Source organism: Calidris pugnax, unplaced genomic scaffold (genome assembly GCF_001431845.1).
Source record: "Calidris pugnax isolate Ruff unplaced genomic scaffold, ASM143184v1 scaffold237, whole genome shotgun sequence".
Classification (NCBI taxonomy): Eukaryota; Metazoa; Chordata; class Aves; order Charadriiformes; family Scolopacidae; genus Calidris; species Calidris pugnax.
In genome coordinates this window covers 271,511-291,737 of record NW_015090985.1, presented here as the reverse complement: position 1 = coordinate 291,737, position 20,227 = coordinate 271,511, and the positions used below count along the sequence as shown (strand labels likewise).

At 47.1% G+C, this 20,227-nt stretch overlaps 1 protein-coding gene across 1 annotated transcript in view; it reads right to left on the bottom strand.

The window, feature by feature from the left end:
• HCN4 (hyperpolarization activated cyclic nucleotide gated potassium channel 4) overlaps window positions 1-20,227 on the bottom strand; it is a 143,389-nt gene that overhangs the window by 92,029 nt on the left and 31,133 nt on the right. The window contains exon 2 of the mRNA XM_014953846.1: window positions 10,444-10,867. Within this exon, the coding sequence (XP_014809332.1) occupies window positions 10,444-10,867 (424 nt within the window). The remainder of the gene's footprint in view (window positions 1-10,443; window positions 10,868-20,227) is intronic.

Sequence of the window (20,227 nt, the reverse complement as noted above, 5' to 3'; positions counted from 1 at the left end):
GAATCTTCTAGGTTGGAAGGGACCTTAAAGATCATCTTGTCCAACCGTCAACCTCACTGACAAAAATAGACACCCGCACAACAAACAAGGAGGAGAAACCACACACGTATCTAAAGAGTTGCTCTGCCTTCAGCTCCACAACACAACAGCTCTTGCCACAGGGTGTTGTGTCTCCCATCAGGGAGGTGTTACTGATGGTCAGTTCTTCTCTCCCAGCAGCCCTGCCTGCTTACTAGGATAAAATGGACATGAAAGGTACTCACTGCTGTGTATTCCTCTGGTGCCCAGTGGTGCCTCAGATGCCCACCAGCTTCAAGGGGGGGAGACAAGCAAAGCAAACCAGGCAGAAGAAACCACACACGTATCTAAAGAGCTGCTCAGATACAGACTCTTTTCCAGAATCTAACCCCTTAATTATGCCATGGAGTGGGGTATTTTTCTCCTGCTCACAGAGCTTTGCTGTCCCTTTCACTCCAACTCCAGCAGGGGCACCTTTTTGGTCCCCATCTGGCACTTCCCCTTGCCCAGTGCCCCACAGAGGATGCTCTGTGGGGAGATGAATCTCCAACTCCAGCAGGGGCACCTTTTTGGTCCCCATCTGGCACTTCCCCTTGCCCAGTGCCCGGCTCAGAGGATGCTCTGTGGGAAGATGAAATAACTGACTTCATCTCTGTTGGCAAAAAGCAACTCCATGCTGCTGTGCTCCTCCTTACACCCCCAAATCCCCTCTGCTTCCTCCCCTATTAACCAACTTTTTTTCCCCATGGTCATATTTGGGCCAAGCTCCTGCTTCATAGAATCATAGAGTCATAGAATGGTTTGGGTTGGAAGGGACCTTAGAGATCATTGAGTTCCAGCCCCCCTGCCCTGGGCAGGGACACCTCCACTAGAGCAGGTTGCTCAAAGCCCCATCCAACCTGGCCTTGAACACTTCCAGGGATGGGGCACATCATTCATTGTTCATTCACACAATTTACAGATTTGGCACGTTCCTTTCCAACCCTGTCTTGCTAAATACAAAAAGTGAGGCGAGGAAATGTTGTTCCCTTCAGCTACCTCATTAAAGTCTTTCACTTGATATGAATGCAATCGATAGTGCCTTCCTGGAAGAAGCTTCAACCAGAGGAGCAATTAATTTGCCACCACTTGCCAAGGCTAATGTACCTTAGACACACTGGCCTTGAAGTATTGGGTGAGTTTGGCAGAACAATTCCCATACTGCTAAAAGGAAAAAACAGGTTTGGCATTGGCTCAGCAACCCAAATGGCAATGGGAATCTCCTTCTGAATGGCTTCAAAAGCTCTATTGGCTGTTCTTAACGTCAGCACTATATATACATACATCACATATACAGTGTGTGATTCACTGCCACCAGGCTCAGCCCTGGCTCCACAGAGCACTGTGCAGGCTGCTCAGGGTGTATACACAACCCAAGGGGCTCAGTCCAGCCCCATGGAGGGTGCAAGCCTTTCAGGCTGGCCTTCACAGTGCTGCTTCTATGGGGCACAGCCCCACTGAGGTGTGAATCTCTGTTCATCTCAGGGAACTGGGCACTGCCCTTGCTGGTTCCTGAGCTCACAAGGTTTTTCTGTGATTTAAAAGGCTTCCAGAAGTTTACCTTAAGCTTTGCTGTTAAGAGTACAGGGTGCTCCAGACCCCTCTCCCTCTGACAGACAGAATCACAGAATGCTATGGGGTTGGAAGGGACCTCTGGAGATCATCTAGTCCAACCCCCTGCCAGAGCAGGTCCACCCAGAGCAGGTTGCACAGGAACGTGTCCAGGTGGGGTTTGAATGTCTCCAGAGAAGGAGACTCCACCTCCTATAGGTCAGCATATTCTAGTGCTCTGCCACCCTCAAAGTAAAGAAGTTTCTCCTCACGTTTACGTACTTGATGTAGGTCACAACACCCTCCACAAGGATGCCATGACTAAAGTAAAGAAGTTCCTCCTCATGTTTACATACTTGATGTAGGTGACAACACCCTCCACAAGGATGCCGTGATGCTATATGACAGCAATGTCAACATGCTGAGGGCCCAGGGTCCCTCCGTGGCTGCAGCTAGAGCACATCTCATCAATAAAGTGCAAAGCCTTCATGGTGTTAAACCTTTGAAAGAGACACTGATTGCAGGAGGAATCTCCTCATGCCATACTCCAGCACTTCTCCTTTGAGGACCCTCTGTTATTGTAACACAAGGGCAACAACAAAGCCTGCCAGAAAGCCCCCTTCAGAAACAATGGCCTGAAGAAAAATGACAGGCAGCTGGCAAGAAATGGGCATTGAGCTGCAGGCAGCTGGTGCTGGCAGAGAAACACAGAGACGTGAGCTCCCCCAGAGAAAGGCAAACTTACCACAGCATCCAGCGTGGGGACACGTCAGGAGTACGCTGGGAGGAGTCGGGGGGAAGAGGAAAATGAAAGGCTGGAGCAGCAACCAGCTATCACAGTGATTAGAGATCATTAGGAGATCAGCCTCTCTCTTTTGAAAACCTTTAGAATTCCACCCCGGCATAAAAGCCCAGACTGAGGGCCCCTGTGACACAGAGAACCAGAGGCTGGGCACAGGCAAGACCCTCTTATTAACACCTCTTACACCCTGCTTAGTGGAGACTTTGCTTCAGAGGGGGTGGGGGGGGAATTTAACCCCATTGATGCTGCTACAGGGAGCCTGGGGCTTACCAGGGCCAAGTCCCCGAGATGGTTTTGTCACTCAGGCACCTGTGCAGTAAAAACAGATCAGAGAAACAACATCCAGGAGGTTGCAAATAACTTTCACTTCCTACGTTATTGTAACACAAGGGCAACAACAAAGCCTGCCAGAAAGCCCCCTTCAGAAACAATGGCCTGAAGAAAAATGACAGGCAGCTGGCAAGAAATGGGCATTGAGCTGCAGGCAGCTGGTGCTGGCAGAGAAACACAGAGACGTGAGCTCCCCGAGAGAAAGGCAAACTTACCACAGCATCCAGCGTGGGGACACGTCAGGAGTACGCTGGGAGGAGTCGGGGGGAAGAGGAAAATGAAAGGCTGGAGCAGCAACCAGCTATCACAGTGATTAGAGATCATTAGGAGATCAGCCTCTCTCTTTTGAAAACCTTTAGAATTCCACCCCGGCATAAAAGCCCAGACTGAGGGCCCCTGTGACACAGAGAACCAGAGGCTGGGCACAGGCAAGACCCTCTTATTAACACCTCTTACACCCTGCTTAGTGGAGACTTTGCTTCAGAGGGGGTGGGGGGGGAATTTAACCCCATTGATGCTGCTACAGGGAGCCTGGGGCTTACCAGGGCCAAGTCCCCGAGATGGTTTTGTCACTCAGGCACCTGTGTAGTAAAAACAGATCAGAGAAGGAGTCCAGGAGATTGCAAATAACTTTCACTTCCTAGAAGCTGGATCTGAACTACTGACCTAGAGACAAATGGCTCCGTGCCCTAATCCCAACCCCTCCAGCCATCTCTTCCCCCTATCAGCCCGCCCGGTCGACAGAAGACACATTAAGCACTGCCAGAAGGTGACTGTAAAAAAAAAAAAAAAATTAAAAGGCTTTTTCCTTTTTATGGCAACCTCTGTGGCTGCACAGCTATTCAAATATTTGCCTGGCTCCCTATAATTCATTATAACCCCTTTTTTATGATATTCTCTTTGAAACTGTATTCCCATTGCCCAGGTAGAAAGCTTCATTTGCGTTATGGCAGCAGAACTTCCTGCTGAAGACAAACCCCACCAAAATACTTTTGTTGGTTTCTTTTTCCTGATAGGTACCACGGCCCAGGGAAGGGGATGGAGCAGTAGCTGCCCACGGGCAAGTGAGGGGAAACCCAGTGTGTGCACAGGAATGGAGAATGGTGTCTGTCCTCCCTCCGCAGGGATATCGTGCTGCACGAGAGAGAACAGTTCCATGTAAACGGCCGCGGTAAAATCTCCAACGACCTTCTTCTAATATGTCAACAAGAGGGGTTTTTGCCATCGATTTCAGCACAGCTGAGATTTTTCTCTAAAAGGAAAAGATGCTCGAGTTTTGGGTCACTTTGTGCAGAATGCAAATCGCTGTAACTTGCATTACGGTTCTAATAAGCTCCTGTAATGACATTAAAGACAAATGGTTGATAACGCTGCCTTCAGAAATGAGGTAATGCAAATTTAGGAAGAAATCCAGCCCATTCTCCCCCTCCCTGCCACATTACCAGCGTTTGTTGAGTCTGATTTTACTCAAGGGTGGCCAGAGGTTTTAATGAGTTACTCTCATGGGTCTGCCTTGCTATTTAACATAACAGAATTGCAAATCATATCGATGAAAAATCTGCTAAGCTATTTGGAACTGCTCATGGAATGGGACCCTGCTGGGCTACTGGAGAACAATCATTTTGCCCAGCTCCTCCCCTCTCAGGATCCAGTTATGGATTTGGCCTCACATTACATCCCCCAGCCCACCAGCCACGCTATTTTAATTTAATTTAAGGAAGGCTACAAATAGGTCAGAAGAAATTACGGGAATTAGCTGTTCAAATCGAAACAAAAATCAATTGGGAGACATATCCTCCTAGTCTTTGGAAGCTCTCTCCCAGTCCTTACACGTCAGCCCTCTAGCTTTTGAGCCAGTTTTCTGAATATCTCTGAATCTTCTTATAGCGACGGCATCTTTCAGATGATGTCATCTGCAGCCAGCCTGACAAGATGCATTCCCTCCATTCTACAGCTTCTACGTAATATGGAAACTCAAGGAAAGAAAAGGACAGCATTCAGGAGAGTTTTCAAGTTTTCATTGAATAGTTGAAAAAGCACCAAATTCCCCTTTTCTTCAGCTTTCAGCTGCGAAAATTGAAGACTGTAATTTTTTTCCTGACAAAAATCTGATGAAATCCTCTCACGATAATCTTATCATTGTGATATATATCAAAAGCAGTTAGTTCCTTTCCTGCCCATCATAATCCCTCACATAGATTCTGAAATCCAAACATTTTGGTTACTTAGGCCTATGTGCTATTTGGAAACCAATTTCTAGGAGTGGGATTTTACTGTTGTCCCAAAAAATGTTCTTTCCTCGCAAGTCAAAATAGTTTGATCTTAAATACAGGTTACTGCATCCTGGCACCAAACACAGGGGTAGATATTGTGCATAAAATACAGGATGCTCAGCAAATAGCTCTTAGAAAAAAAAAATCATTTTTGCTTGTGAAAACCTAAAGAGTGGGGTTTTTTTAACACTTAAAATGTGAACTGGTTTGGTTCGGTTTGCTCAGGTACGTGGGTTTCATGGTATTATTCTGCTTTTATTCTTTCTGCTGGGTGACCTTGGGATAAGGTTTGCAGGATGTTAATGCTGAGAGTCTGCTCTCTCTGAACACTTTCTCAGAGACAGGGCCACAAGGATGATCAGGGGGATGGAGCACCTCTGCTCCGAGGACAGGCTGAGGGAGCTGGGGTTGTTCAGCCTGGAGAAGAGGAGGCTCCGGGGAGACCTAATAGCAGCCTTCCAGTACCTGAAGGGGGCCTACAGGAAGGCTGGGGAGAACCTGTTTAGAAAGGCCTGTAGTGACAGGACGAGGGGCAATGGCTTCAAGCTGGAGGGGAACAGATTTAGACTGGAGATGAGGAGAGGGTTCTTCACTGTGAGGGTGGTGGAGCACTGGGACAGGTTGCCCAGGGAGGTGGTTGAGGCCCCTTCCCTGGAGATATTCAAGGAGAGGCTCGACGAGGCCCTGGGCAACCTGGTCTAGTTGGGGGTGTCCCTGCTGACTGTGGGGAGGTCGGACTAGATGGCCTTTGGAGGTCCCTTCTGGTCTGGGCAATTCTATGATTCTATGATTCTATGACAGCAGCGTGAAGGCCCAGCTCCCTGCCCCTGTGAGACAATGTGCCTCCGTGTTCGCGTGGTCAAGAACCACCGACCAGCCCAGAAACCCTGAAGAGCTGTTGGAGTGGTTCAAAGGCCGATACGACGAGAGCTTCCCTGGGTGTGACCAGTGCATGACTGGAGCACCCATGTTCATCCCAACCACATCCCAGACACAGGCCATGCCGGTCCTCCTGGCTCTCTGCTGATGGACTTGGTAACTACCACACACTGAAGTTTCTAATAAGCTATTCAGGCCAGGCAGGCTCCAGCCAGGGCGAGGATGCCTTCCTACATTGCAATCAAGCTTCCTACTGCAGGGTAGATACGGCAGACACTTCAAAAAGACTCTATTTATATTCTGCCCTACTGGTAAATTCATTCGTTGGACCACTCATGCAAAATGGATAATGCAAATGAAACTGCTACATTTGGAATTAAGCTTATTTTGTACTCCAGTGAACATGAGTGCATTAAATTGTTTCTTCTTTTTTTTTTTCCTTCCTTTTTTTTTTTTTTTTGTCTTTAGGGTGTTTGCCCAGCTGTAGTCCCCAAAGCACTCGTTTGAGATCTGGGGGAGGATGTCAGAGCAGTTTGCTGCTGAGACAGAATGGTGCAGGCACTTCAAACCACTGGCTCTCGAGCCCACAGACTCCTGACTAGCATTGATCTGGAACTGATGAGTGGCTGGCTGTTTTACAGCATTGCAGCCGTGGAGAAGGCTGCTCTCTCCTCACTGCAGGGTGAGTGATAAATTCATGCAGAGCATAGAGAATTGCAGGGGAAGAAACGGAGAGGTTTACTGTGGGCTCAGGAAGTGACCACTTACCCCTGTACTCACTCAGAGTTACGTTAATGTGCAGACGTAATGTTCACCTACGAGGCAGAGGAAGTAGATTAATGTCTCTGCTTATTTGGGTCCTCCTCTCCTCCTTATACAGCACCCAGAGGAAGAACATGGACCTGTTGAAGAGGGGCCAGAGGAAGCCACAGAGATGCTGGGAGGGCTGGAGCCCCTCTGCTGTAAGCACAGGCTGAGAGAGTTGGGGGGGTTCAGCCTGGAGAGGAGAAGGCTCAGGGGAGACCTTGGAGTCCCTTCCAGTCCCTCAAGGGGCTCCAGGAGAGATGGGGAGGGACTCTGGATCAGGGAGGGGAGCCCTAGGAGGAGGGGCAATGGTTTTAAGTTGAAAGAGGGGAAATTCAGATGAGATATTAGGGAGGATTTTTTTTATTATGAGGGTGGTGAGAGCCTGGCCCAGGTTGGCCAGAGAAGCTGTGGCTGCCCCATCCCTGGAGGGGTTCAAGGGCAGGTTGGAGGGGGCTTGGAGCAACCTGGTGTGGTGGGAGGTGTCCCTGCCCAGGGCAGGGGGTGGCACTGGGGGGGCTTTAAAGTCCCTTCCAACCCAAACCACTCTATGATTCTATGATTGTGGCATTAAAGTCCCTGTATAAGCTGAGTACAGGTGAGCCTGGATGCTCCATGCAGACACCCCGCAGCTCACTCCCTCTCCCACCAGTGCATCCACCTCCCTTAACTCTGCCTCACCCTGCCCTGCACACATTCCACCAGCTCACACACATGCTCTGCTCCAGTGGACCAGCCTGCCACTTCTTCTTCTACAAGTCTTTTTTAGCTTACCTGGTGATATGCAAAGAGCCTACGAGAGAAGGACACGACCTGGCAGATGACATAGAGAGTGAGATAGTGAGCAAAGACAGGGGAGATAAATGGGGGAGCATGGCAGAACAGAATGGCAGCACCCCCCTCTCTCTGAGTCCTCTTTCTTTAATTCTGCGCCACATCCTGCCCCTCGTGCAGGATGAGTAAGTCTAGAGTAAGTCTAGTCCAACCCTGCTCCATCCCACAGGAATCACCACTGCTGGTGTGTGCAGTGAGGAAAGATTAATGTGAACTTTCAGAGCTGGGTCATCTGTAGGCACTTTGGAGGAAAAAAGAACTATCAGTGTGGTTCCAAGCCACACAACCATTTACTCCCAGACAAAGATGAAGCAGCATTTCTCTTCCCCACCTCCTTGTTGCTCTGTAGCACCAATGACAAGGGCTCACCCCTTCTCTCTGCTTCCCTCCCCCATTCCAGAAGGTGGAAAAACTCCCAGCATCATACTCTCTCCGGGAAACTGCTGCTTGGGTTGAGCCCTCTTCAAAAAAAAGACTATCATGTTTGCTCTGCTGGGCTCTGCAATGCATAACAGAGTCTGCATTGCAGTCTCAAACTGCAATCCAGCACCATCTGGCCCTTCCACTTGCAGCACTGCATCACTCCAGGGAGCCTGTTCTTCGGGGGGGATCAGAGAGTGCCTGGCTGGGCTGTCCCCTGGGACCTGTGACAGCCAGCAAAAGGGCAAAACTCCCCACCGGTTTGTGTTACGAGGCTGAGACTAGAAATGGCTGCTCAGTGCAACTGGATGAGAAATCAGACAGGGAAAGGGCACTGATTTGCTTTCTTTTCATTATTTTTTAAAACAAATTCAGTACAATCAACTGCAAATACACTTAAATCCTCTAAAACCATGTTATGGAAAGGAAGTCAAGGAGCAGAGACTCCAACTCAGAATCACAGAATCACAGAATCACAGAATCTTCTAGGTTGGAAGGGACCTTCAAGATCATCTTGTCCAACCGTCAACCTAACTGACAAAAATAGACACCCACACACCAAACAAGGAGCATCATCACTAAACCAGACCTCCCAGCACTACATCAACCCGGCTTTTGAACACCTCCAGGGATGGGGCCTCAACCACCTCCCTGGGCAGCCCATTCCAATGGCTGAGAACCCTTTCAGGGAAAAAATTTTTCCTAATATCCAGCCTGAACCTCCCCTGGCACAACTTGAGGCCATTTCCTCTCGTCCTGTCGCCTGTTCCTTGGGAGAAGAGACCGACCCCCACCTCTCTACACCCTCCTTTCAGGGAGTTGTAGAGAGCAAGAAGGTCTCCCCTCAGCCTCCTCTTCTCCAGGCTGAATAACCCCATCTCCCTCAGCCTCTCCTCATAAGACTTATTCCCTCACGGAGCCCTGCACTGCTGTGGCTACGTGTAAACCTGTATGAAGGAGTTACTTTGACAACAAACAGCCAAAGCCACCAAGTCGCCTTTCCTGAGCGTTGTGGGCTGAGAGGACAGAGAAGCAATGCAGGCAAGGGACAAGACAACTGACCTGGAGATATTTCATTGCTCTGCTCAGCCTCTGACTTACTGAGTCACACTGGGAAAGACACTTGGGCTTTATTTATCTCCATCTCTCTATGCACGTCCTGCCTGTGCCGTGGAGCAAATTAACCTAGTAGTGAATTCTTTGGGGCTGTAGCCATCTCTCCCTCTACGTCTGTACAGCACCTTGCACAATGTCATCCCAAACCTCAGCAAGGCATTACGCTCCGCTGTACGGGAAGCATTCACAAATTATACCACCACAAAGATGAAGCCTGAAATTTGTAAAGTATGCCCCAATGCTCTCCCTCTGAGCCCGCGACGCTGGGAGGAGGAAACGGTTCAGCTCTGTCATGAATTAGTGTTGTGACAGCTCGGTGCAATCTAGCCATGACTTGCATGGCTGCTTTCCCTTCACATTCCCAGGAGCACACTCTGCATTAGATCATGCTCTGCATCAGGCTCTGCTCCAAAGGAGAGCAGAAAGTACAAGGGAGGAAGATGAAATTGCCTTGACCAGCTTTCCTTGTCCTGAAAATATGCTCCTGACATGTGGAGAAAGCTGCAGGGAGCTTTCTCTCTGCTTTGGAGAGCACGGAGACAGGAAAAAATAACTCATTTTCAAGCTACTTGTAAGGTTGTGGCTTCGCTTCCATTGGGCCTGACAACTCACCCTGCGTATTGCAGCTCCCCTGGGAACAGCACAGGGGCCAGGGGTAGTTGGGGCTCTTGCTTTTCACCAGGCCTTTATGTCTTTGAACTAATTATTTCCATTGGGCCTCACAACTCGCCCTGCGTATTGCAGCTCCCCTGGGAACAGCACAGGGGCCAGGGGTAGTTGGGGCTCTTGCTTTTCACCAGGCCTTTATGTCTTTGAACAAACTATTTGTCCGCAGATTGCTCTTTTCTCCTCTTCCCCTTAACATAGTGTCAGAGAATTTAGAAAGCAAGAAGTTTATAAGCATCACCAAACCGTTTATTCAAGAGATAAGCATGTAAAAGAAGGTGATGCTTGGGTAAACAAATGCCACAGGGTCTGTGAAGAAGCTCTCTCTGAGCTGTTTCTGGACCTTCCGGGGCTCTGAGAGGGCAAGCCCTCGCTGCCTGGCTACGTGCTACCCTCACAGGCACCTCTATAACTACATGCTTCCTGCAGGAGGTCCACCTGGACTTACTGTCCTCCCAGCCCACACATCATCTCCACAGATTATATATCTTAGGATCGTGAAGCAAATAGCACAGTCCCAAGTGACTAAGTAACAATATGCTGAAGGCCCTCTGGGGAACCTGCTAAAAGCAAAGCATTAGACTCAAGACACGATTCTGTAGCATTCACACTGACATAACGTAGGAGAACGTGCATCCAAAGAAAGCACTTTTGGGTAACGCCGGCGTACAAGGAGAAAAGATTTAGGATAAAAGTGCAGGTTGTGCTCACCTCCTCCCACTGGTGGATGTAGCGGATGAGGCGGGAGAGCCGCAGCAGGCGCAGGAGGCTGAGGATCTTAGTGAAGCGCACGATGCGCAGCGCCCGGGCTGTCTTGTACACCTCCGAGTCAATGCGGGTCTCAACAATCAGGAAGATATAGTCCACCGGGATGGAGGAGATAAAATCCACCACAAACCAGCTCTTCAGGTATTTCATCTTGATCCTCTGTGGGTCTAGGATGATCTCCGTGTTGTCCTCCACCACAATGCCTGTTCGGAAGTTGAGGACAAGGTCGATAAGGAAGAACGTGTCCGAAACCACATTGAAGACAATCCACGGGGTGGTGTTTTCATCCTTGAAGAAGGTGATGCCCACAGGGATGATGATCAGGTTCCCTACCATCAGGAGCAGCATGGTCAAATCCCAATAAAACCTGGACAGCAAGACAGAGACATGTGAGATCAGCTACAGAGTGGGAGATCAGGGAACCCAGGTCAATAGAGCTAATGTGCTTTATACATCTCTACTGTCGTTCATTCCCTACACTCCGCTAATCTGCCTGAAGTGCCCAAGGTGCTAATTAAGTACTTAATATCATAGGAACACTCATCATCTGGCTTAGAGGGTTCAGAAAGGAATTGAGTGCATGGCTGGACATGTCCACTTGAAAACTTCGACTGGGACTTCAGAGCCACTGACATATTTGCAGTGACTAGGACTAGTTAGGTGAAGAGAGAGGGAGAACAAATATTTGGGAGTCCTCAGAGTTCATATGCCCATAAAGCCATTTGGGGTTAAAACCATCAGGCTCACTCCTACTGCCTGATCCTTCTTCAGAGGCAGGTAGCACTGACAGCACTGGGATGGGGATGGAACTGGAGAGCGGGCTGTGATGGTCAGTTTTGATTTCTTGCTGAGTCAAGCTCACTCCGAGCCTGAATTTTAGGAGTTCAGGACTGCCTGGAAATACCTATTTCATTTCTAAAATAAGAAACAACAACATTTAACTACCGTTCCATGAAGCATAGTCTCCAAGAAGCTTATCTTCACTCTAGTGGCAAGTCAGTATTACCCAGTGGGCCTTACAGCAACCTTCAGTTTTGGTTTTAAAGGCACACACAGTCTGAGTATATTTCCTGGGCCTTACAGCAACCTTCAGTTTTGGTTTTGAAGGCGCACCAGTCTGAGTCTATTTCCCAATTTACTTGTTTGGGATTTTTAAGATTTTCCTCAGGTTATTAGTGTAAAAGATACCTGTTTCAACACCTGAAGGGTGCCTATAGAAGAGCTGGAGAAGGACTCTTTGCCAGGAAGTGTAGTGATAGGACAAGGGGAAACAGTTTTAAATTGGAAGAAAAAAGATTAAGATTAGGTATCAGGAAGAAATTTTTTACTCTGAGGGTGGTGAGACACTGGAACAGGTTGCCCAGGGAAGTTGTGGCTGCCCCATCCCTGGAGGGGTTCAAGGCCAGGCTGGATGGGGCCTTGAGCAACCTGGTCTGGTGGGAGGTGTCCCTGCCCAGGGCAGGGGGGTTGGAACTCGATGATCTTTGAGGTCCCTTCCAACCCAAACCATTCTATGATTCTATGATTCTAAGATATAAAATCACACAGTGTTGCCATATCGCACCCAGAGTGAGGACTAAAAACTTCCTGGGGCTCATACTTTGTGGAGGAGTCTCACAAAGAAACCCCACTGCCCCACACAACACTACTCTGGTCCCCACTGCCCCACAGCACTGCTCTGGTCCCCACCAAAGGTGTCACATGCAGAGATGCCAACGTACTGTGGTTTCCCATCGCCAAGATTCCATCAGCTCTACACTGTACACTACAGGGCGGCTCTTATGATATTGTGAAATATCATAAATAACTTGTATGAAGATGCATTTGTCAGAGCAAATGAGCAAAGTCACACAGAGCAACCCGATTATGGGGTTTAGTCACTTAAACCTGAGGATGCAACACTCAGAAAGCTGCAGTGGCTCTTCCAGTCAGTCACATAAATTAGTAGGGTGTTTATATTATTATTATTAAGTACAAAATAAGCCAAACTCCCTAGACCATAAAAAGGCGACAGCAAGTTAACACAAAGGAGAGAATTGAGCCTTCCTTTAAACCAATCATCTTGATAGCAGTGAAGTCAACAGAGTGACTCTGGATTTACCATGATGTGAAGAAGGCAACTGTTGGGTTTGCTGAAGTGCTGCTCATCTCTCTGTCTGACACATTACAGTCAAAATCACTGAAATGTTTGAGATGAAACAGATTAGCCTCAAAGATCCTCAAAATCCAGCTTTGGTAAGAGTTGTTCAGCTGAAGCCTGGACCTTGGATGAGGCTGAGCTGGTGCAGAAGAGCATCACTACAGTGAGGCAACTACGCCGAATTGTTAAACTTCAGCAGGAAAATAAAAAGGGCAAAATAGGCTTTAAAAGCCTTCTCTGTATAGATTCTCTCTCCCTATTAAGAACATAACACTTTAAAGCACCTAAAAGCATATTTAAGATTCCAGCTACAGACAGGGTCACAAACCAGTAATTCTCAGAAACATTCAGCAGAGGCTGCCGGGAGCTGACTTCAGTGTGAGCAAAGTTATCCACTAACGAGGTTTCTAAAAATTGTCATCAGCTATCTCTTTCTTGCTCTCAAGGTGCCGTGCCCCTGCAGGCAAGGTAGCACTTAGTATAAAAGTACAGTTGGTGCTGGTAGACACTCAGCAAGGAGATTTGGCCATGTGCTCCTAAGAGCAAGGCCGTGTCCCACAGTAATATGCATTAATACTGTATAAATCCATGTTGCGGTCTTCCTTATTAAGGGCCTGAAATGATGCTGCAGCTTTCCTAGTCAATTAATCTAAATAATCGCTCAATAGCAGGAAGTCTGGAAGCAGTGTCTATATTATTACTGAAAATAAATAACCTCCCAGCCATCTTTAATTTGCCTTGGGGGATACAGAAGGAGATATGCACAAAGAAAATGATTTTTCCCAAGTTTCAAATGACTGGCACGAGACAGACACGGCCAGACATGCCGAGATGTACAGGTGAGCGGCTTTCTTCAGAGATCTTTGGATTTTTCTACACTGGCTGGGGATTTCAGTCCTTAGCAGGAACTGGGGACGATGACACCAGTGGCTAGGACGGCTCACAGTTTAAGTAAGGTATTTTCCACACACACAACCCCAGTAAAATGCTTTCTGCCTGACTGCAGCCCTTCCTGCTACCCCAGTCTCTTCTACTCAGGCCTGGTTATACCACGGCCAGCTGTCCTGCATCTCCATTTACAGCATTTCTTGCTAGTCCAGTTCTATGATCTTCAAACTCAGCTGACACATGCTCTGCTAGTCCCAGTCTGCTATTACTGCTTAATCGTCTACAGAGAACCGTGGCTTGCAATGTGGACAAGCAAAGATGAAGTGGTAAAATTCATTGCCACGTGTTTCTTAAAGCACATTTCTCCTCAAGGGTGTACTAGTGACTTGAGATTATTGTCACAGGCTCCCATCAGCTCTGACCTTTAAAGCCATCACTTACAAAACACAGAAGGTAAACTTCCATATCCAGTGCACCCCTGCTAATAAAAAGGTATCCAGGGTGTCAGGGAGGAGATAACCTTTTGACTCCTGAAGGAAGCAGAAAAAGCTGAAAACCACCACGAATTTGGTCTGCACACCAATTCCAGCACAGGGAATTCACCTGCCTTTACAAGGGAAACTGCCTGGAAGTTAAAATTTAACTCTTAAGATTCCACAGCTCCCGCACATTGTAATTTTAGGCGTATAGGATGTATGATCTGGCCAGGGGGGCATCACTGGATCTAGAGGGAATAGCCTCTCAGGGCCCACAACACCTCAGAGGTCTAATATCATCCATGTGTCATTTTGTATTTACACCGAGGAACATCTTTTCTTTCCCTGTAAATTATTGGCCAGAATGACTAACGGTGCATGTGATGTATGTAAGGGCAAGCACCAGCTATTAATAACACATGTTTTCTGTATTTCTGGTGTTCCTTTCACCCAGGGATTCCACAGAGCTGACAGTGATGAAATTGCTCTGCTGCACCCATGAGAGGCAGATAGAGTTATTAGGCCTGTCTTGCAGAGAGAGAAGCCGCGCGGCAAAATTAAGAGAATGGGATTTGTCCACGGAAGTCTGAGGCTAAATAAGGGTTAGGACCTGAATTTGATTCTTGAGTCTTAACAAGATCTGAAGCTATTCATATGGCTTGAAAAAGAGTTTAACAGAGCCGCATCTCATGGACATCTTCCTCTGATAGCCTGTCCTCTTCTCACTTCTCTTCCTGTCTTTAAAAGCCTACATAAAAAATTAATAACTAGGAATGCATTGTTTTATTATAGTTGACTCAGTGCGACCGCTCACGGCACAGGGACCAGCAGCACTACGTAAGCCAGATGTCTTGTTCAAACAGACTGGGTTTTTATACTACATCCTACTCTGTGCACGCTGCTTACATCTGAAAATCACATCTTAACATGCACCGCTGCCTCCAAGCTTTTAATTCCTAGTATATTATTTAGTTGCAACAGAATGTGCCTGAGAATTAGGGTGGCAAAGACACTTCAAGCATATACACTCCTTGAGCACTGTCGGTCTCGCTGTGTTGATTTGACAGCGTGTACACTTTGTAGGTATTAGTTTGTGGGTTTTGACCAGGAAGTTAGATCATCTTTCCCTTCCGTCCAGTTCATCATGTAACAGCAGGCTGGGGATATTGCTTTCGGATGTCATTTTTGAAATTAAATAAACCTTGATTTTTCAAAACTCTTCCATGATGCAGCGTAACCAATGACAGTGCGTGAGCTCAAGAAGGATTTCACTGAATTTCACTGAATTTTTTAGAGTTGGAAGGGACCATAGAGATCATCTAGTCCAACTCCCCTGCTGAAGCAGGATTGCCTAGAGCTTGTCAGAGCATGTTACTCAGGAGCATCCAAGCGGGATTTGGAAAATCTCCAAGGAAGGGGACTCCACGCCCTCCCTGGGCAGCCTGTTCCAGGGCTCTGTCACCCTCACCGTGAAGAAGTTTCTCCTCATATTTGAGTGGAACCTCTTCTGTTCCAACTTGTGCCCGTTGCCCCTCGTCCTCTCACTGGGAACCACTGAAAAGAGTCTGGCTCCCTCCTCCTTCAACCCTCCCTTGAGATACTTGTAGTAGGATTGGGACCCACTGGAGAGAAAATAGTGAATTGCAGAGGTTTTTCCACTCTGCCAGTCCAGCATTCAAAGCCTGCCCCTGAGCAGGGCACATTAGTGGCCTTCACTTCTGTTCTTGCTCTGTAGTGTTTGCCCTGTCAAGAGAAAATAGACTTGAGCGACCTCACTTCTGAATTAACAAAGCTTTTTGGATGTTTTCAGCCTCTGCTGAAAGGCGGCCAGCTCTGGGTTGACCTGATGAGCTGCCTGAAAGTGCACAGAAAGGAAGCAAAAAATCAAAATGCATCTAAAGGAAAATGCCAGGGAGGCAGGATATTCCCACCAGCGATGGAATTCAGCTCAGACACCGTGGCCAACCTTCCTAACCTTGCAGGAACAACTCCTTAATGAACACATCTTGCTAAAACCAAACCCAAAGACAAATCCAATTGCTCTACCAAGCCCAGGCAGGAGCCCTGGCTCGGTGCTGACTCAAGAAACAGAGTGCCACCTACTGAGTCACAAATGACATCTCCATCCTCAGCTTCGCATGGGGAGAAATTGTGACATTATTCCTTTAAAAAGCCAATGAAAATCTGCCCTTTTCTGCAGAGTGGCAGCTCCCTTCCCCCTCTCTGGATTGCAGGTTGAATTAGACACTGCTGTGCTCACCAGCATCTATCCTGCCAAGGAAAGAGGTCGCGCTTTAATTCCCAGGAGTGTTGGTTGGGCTAGAAATAGAAATTATCTTTTGTAAAGAGCATTAGTGGATGGTAGTGAGGCTGGTGGGAGGAAAGTTTACTCCAGAAAGAGGCCCTTCCCATAGGTATCTGAACACAGAGGAGAGTGAAAAAGCAGGAGGAGATCCTTCCCTGTCTTTGGAAGCGTTACTTCTCCCAGATATGAGGGGGCGTATTTCTACTGGAGAGTTACAAACTTTGTATTATTCACAGAGATAATAGGAGGAACATGGTGATTCATTGCTCCTAAACACACTAAAGGACACTTAACCAGCTACTGAGTCCAAGAATTCACTTGCTAAAAGAGTTCATTTATTTATAGGGAATTATTCAAATACCTGTGCTCTTGAAAACCTCTTTGAAATGAATACCCACCAAAAAAAAAAGAGTCAAATGACTTACAAAAACATTCTGTGGGCTATATGATTGGAAATGATTAGGGGGACCTAGCTAAAGAATAAGACAAACAGTTTTAATTCCTTCTGACCAATCTATGCAAATAATATGTATCCTCTGCCATCCTGAATAAAACCCCTGAGAGCACTGGTAATTAGCCATGCGTTATGACAGCGCGAGGAAAAGAGCTCTGCTGTGTCCCAGCCTCCTCCCCAATTCCCTGGCTGCTGCTTTGGGAGCACTGCCTGCTTCTCCGTCAGCCAGGGTCGTCCCTGCCTGCTACCAAACATGGGCTGCACCAAATTCATCTCCACTGGGGGAATCACAGAATCACAGAATCGTAGTGGTTGGAAGGGACCTCAGAGATCATCGAGTCCAACCACCCAAAAAAAAAAAAAAAAAAAAAAAAACAAAAAACCATGAAATAAATGGTTGTCCATTCTTTTTGTATCCCACACAACACCCCACCACAAACCAGTAATCTTGGGCACTAGAGCATGCCCTGAAGAACCATGTCTACACGTTTCTTAAATACCTCCAGAGATGGTGACTCCACCACCTCCCTGGGCAGCCCATTCCAATCCTGGATAACCCTTTCAGTAAAGAAATGTTTCCTAATATCCAACCTGAACTTCCCCTGGCGCAACTTGAAGCCATTCCCCCTTGTCCTGGCCTCTGTAACTTGGAAGAAGAGACCGACCCCCGTCTCTCTACACCCTCCTTTCAGGTACTTGTACAGAGCGATAAGGTCTCCCCTCAGTCTCCTCTTCCCCAGAGAAAACAGAGAAAATAAAGGATGGAGATCCACCATTCAGGGTTACATCCCAACTACCTGCACCTATGGCCCTATGGAAGATGTTCTGCCTGTCTCCTCATGGTGACAGTAAGGAGGCAGGGCTGGGAGCTCTGTACGGCTGGTACCCTGAGCTAGTCATCTTTCTTCTGGACTTCGATGCCGTAGTCATCATGACGCCTCAGCTGGGTACCAGAGGTACCAGGGAGTTATCTGAGGTGGGTCCAATTCCACACGTGACTAACTTTCCTATCAAGAGCAAAAGGACTATTGGCACGTGATGAATTTGAAACACTCGCACAAGCAGGTGTAGGAGTAGGGGGTATCTCACAGTGCTGCCTCCATCACAAACCAGGTGTGTGATAAGACCACTTTGCATCCAGATCTCCTAAAACTCATGTGTTGTCTTCAACAAAACTTTCTTTGAACGCAACTGTCGGTTTGCCTTGAGGCATGCTATTTTTGAAGCTCCGTATTTAGCCTTTCACTTCCATTATCTCCAGTCTACACTATTGCTCACCTGATCCCCCCTGAACAGTGCAGGATTCCATACTGTGTTTTGAATTTAACACATATGCTCATATTATTACCTTAAAATATAATTGCATGGGTTTGGGTGAGTGGAAAATTAAGAAAGCTTAGGTAATACTTGAAAATGGCATTTGGAGGCCAAGCTTTTCATTGCTTCTCTAGCATCAGTGTTTAAATCTAATGCTATGTTAAAATACTTGAAAATGGCATTTGGAGGCCAAGCAAGGCAGCGTGTTAGCTTTTCATTGCTTCTCTAGCATCAGTTTTTAAATCTAACACTGTTAGTGAACAAGAATCAACACCCTGCATTTTTCAAAGTAATGCCCATACATTAATTAAATGCCCACAGTTAAAATTAAAGTGAACAAGAATCAACACCCTGCATTTTTCAAAGTAATGCCCATACATTAATTAAATGCCCACAGTTAAAATTAAGAAGGTATTATCCTATATTACAAATAGATAGACTATGAGATACTAAGGACTTAAGTAACTTACTCCGAGGTAGAACTACTATCCTGAAAATATGGTTGCCTAGTTTCAGAAGAGGTTTCCAGTCATCTTATATACTGTAATTTGATCAGTAGCAGCAAAGGGGAAATTTCCTTTCTTTTCCATTGTACAAATATAAATATACACATTACTTAGCGATATTTTTACTCCAGCTATAATACCTGACAATTTGCAAACAACACATTTGAGGCACTGATGCATTTAATCAATTAGAACATAGTACATTGTGAATTATGCCCTTTCTTTAACTTACGAAACACAACACATTATATCAATATGTGTTAGCTTAAATTATTAGTTCTTTGATAGCACGTACAATACACCCACTCGACTGTCAGGCTTCTTAAAGAGATGAAGATTTGCGTGACGGGGATTTTTACAGGAGAATTCAAAAGAATGGAGAACTGGTAGAGCAGACCTCATGTTGAAGGCAATCTACCAGGGAATGTGTTTGTTTGAACTACGGAGCAGCTCAATGCTCTGAACAAACACAGAGTTTGGCAGCTGTTGGCACAGCCCCTCTGCCAGGGCGGTCAGAGCAGACCACACATGGCACCGTGGTGGGTAGTCCCCCCGGATGAGCCCCAGCTCTTATTGCCATGGCTATAGAAGTCTTGGATCTTGTATTTCATTTCAGGTCAAAACCAACACAATGAGCTCATTACCAGGGGAGTTGCCTTTTTTTTATCAAGTATTAGCTAAGGAGAAATGGCAAAGCCTTTGCCTTGTGTGGGCTTTGGCCTCTGCAGGGAGGAAGAACGTGCCAAATGCCAGGACCACCAAGGAAATCTCCCCTCTGTAGCTCTTCTGGAAAGCTGGGATGCTCAGCGCTGCCTACCAGAGCTGCGAGCAGAGCCACCAAGAAACTGGTGGTGATTGCCCCACAAAAAGTAGATTTATCAAGGTAGAGACATTTCTATGGCCTCCATCCAGCCAGTTTAAAACAGGCTTTGTGACTCAGCCAAGGCAGACAGTCCTGACGCTCGGTGACTTGGTTGGAACTTCCTTCTGTTTCCTGTTTTTCTGTCTCAGAAACGCCAAGCACTTTGTATTATCTTTGCACTGAAGCGCACCAGTCATGAAGCAAAACCACATGAAAGAAAAGCATTGTTCAAGCACGTCAAAAAAATCATGAAGCAAAACCACATGAAAGAAAAGCACGTCAAAAAAAGAAAAAGGACCCTTATCCCAAAGAGCTGCTGACACCCCTTCACATAAGGGTATTGAACTTTTCGCTCAGATTAGGGAAGCTGGTGATAGTATTGAAGTGACTTGGCCGGGACAACAGCCCTCTGACCACTCGATAGCGCTATCTTCCACTCAAGTTCCTCCCAATGCCGTAGGGTGAATGTGAACTCCACAGCAAGGGCTATCACTGAGCTCAGCTTCATGGAGACTGAGCAAACCTTGTGGGGTGTCATTTTGTCACAGCCCAAGGCATGTCAGGAGAGAGGAGCTCACAGAGGCTACAGCGCTGCTGCCCGGCTTGAACATCTCCTGGGATAACTGGAGTTCTGGACATCTAAAGTCACCATCTACCACCGAACCCTGCAGTGTTCTTAATAGAAATGGTGTAAGCATTTTCAAGAGTTTTATGTGTAATCTGCCATTTGATAAATGCAAATGTATTGGAACTCTCACACCTAGTCCTTGGTCGGCAGG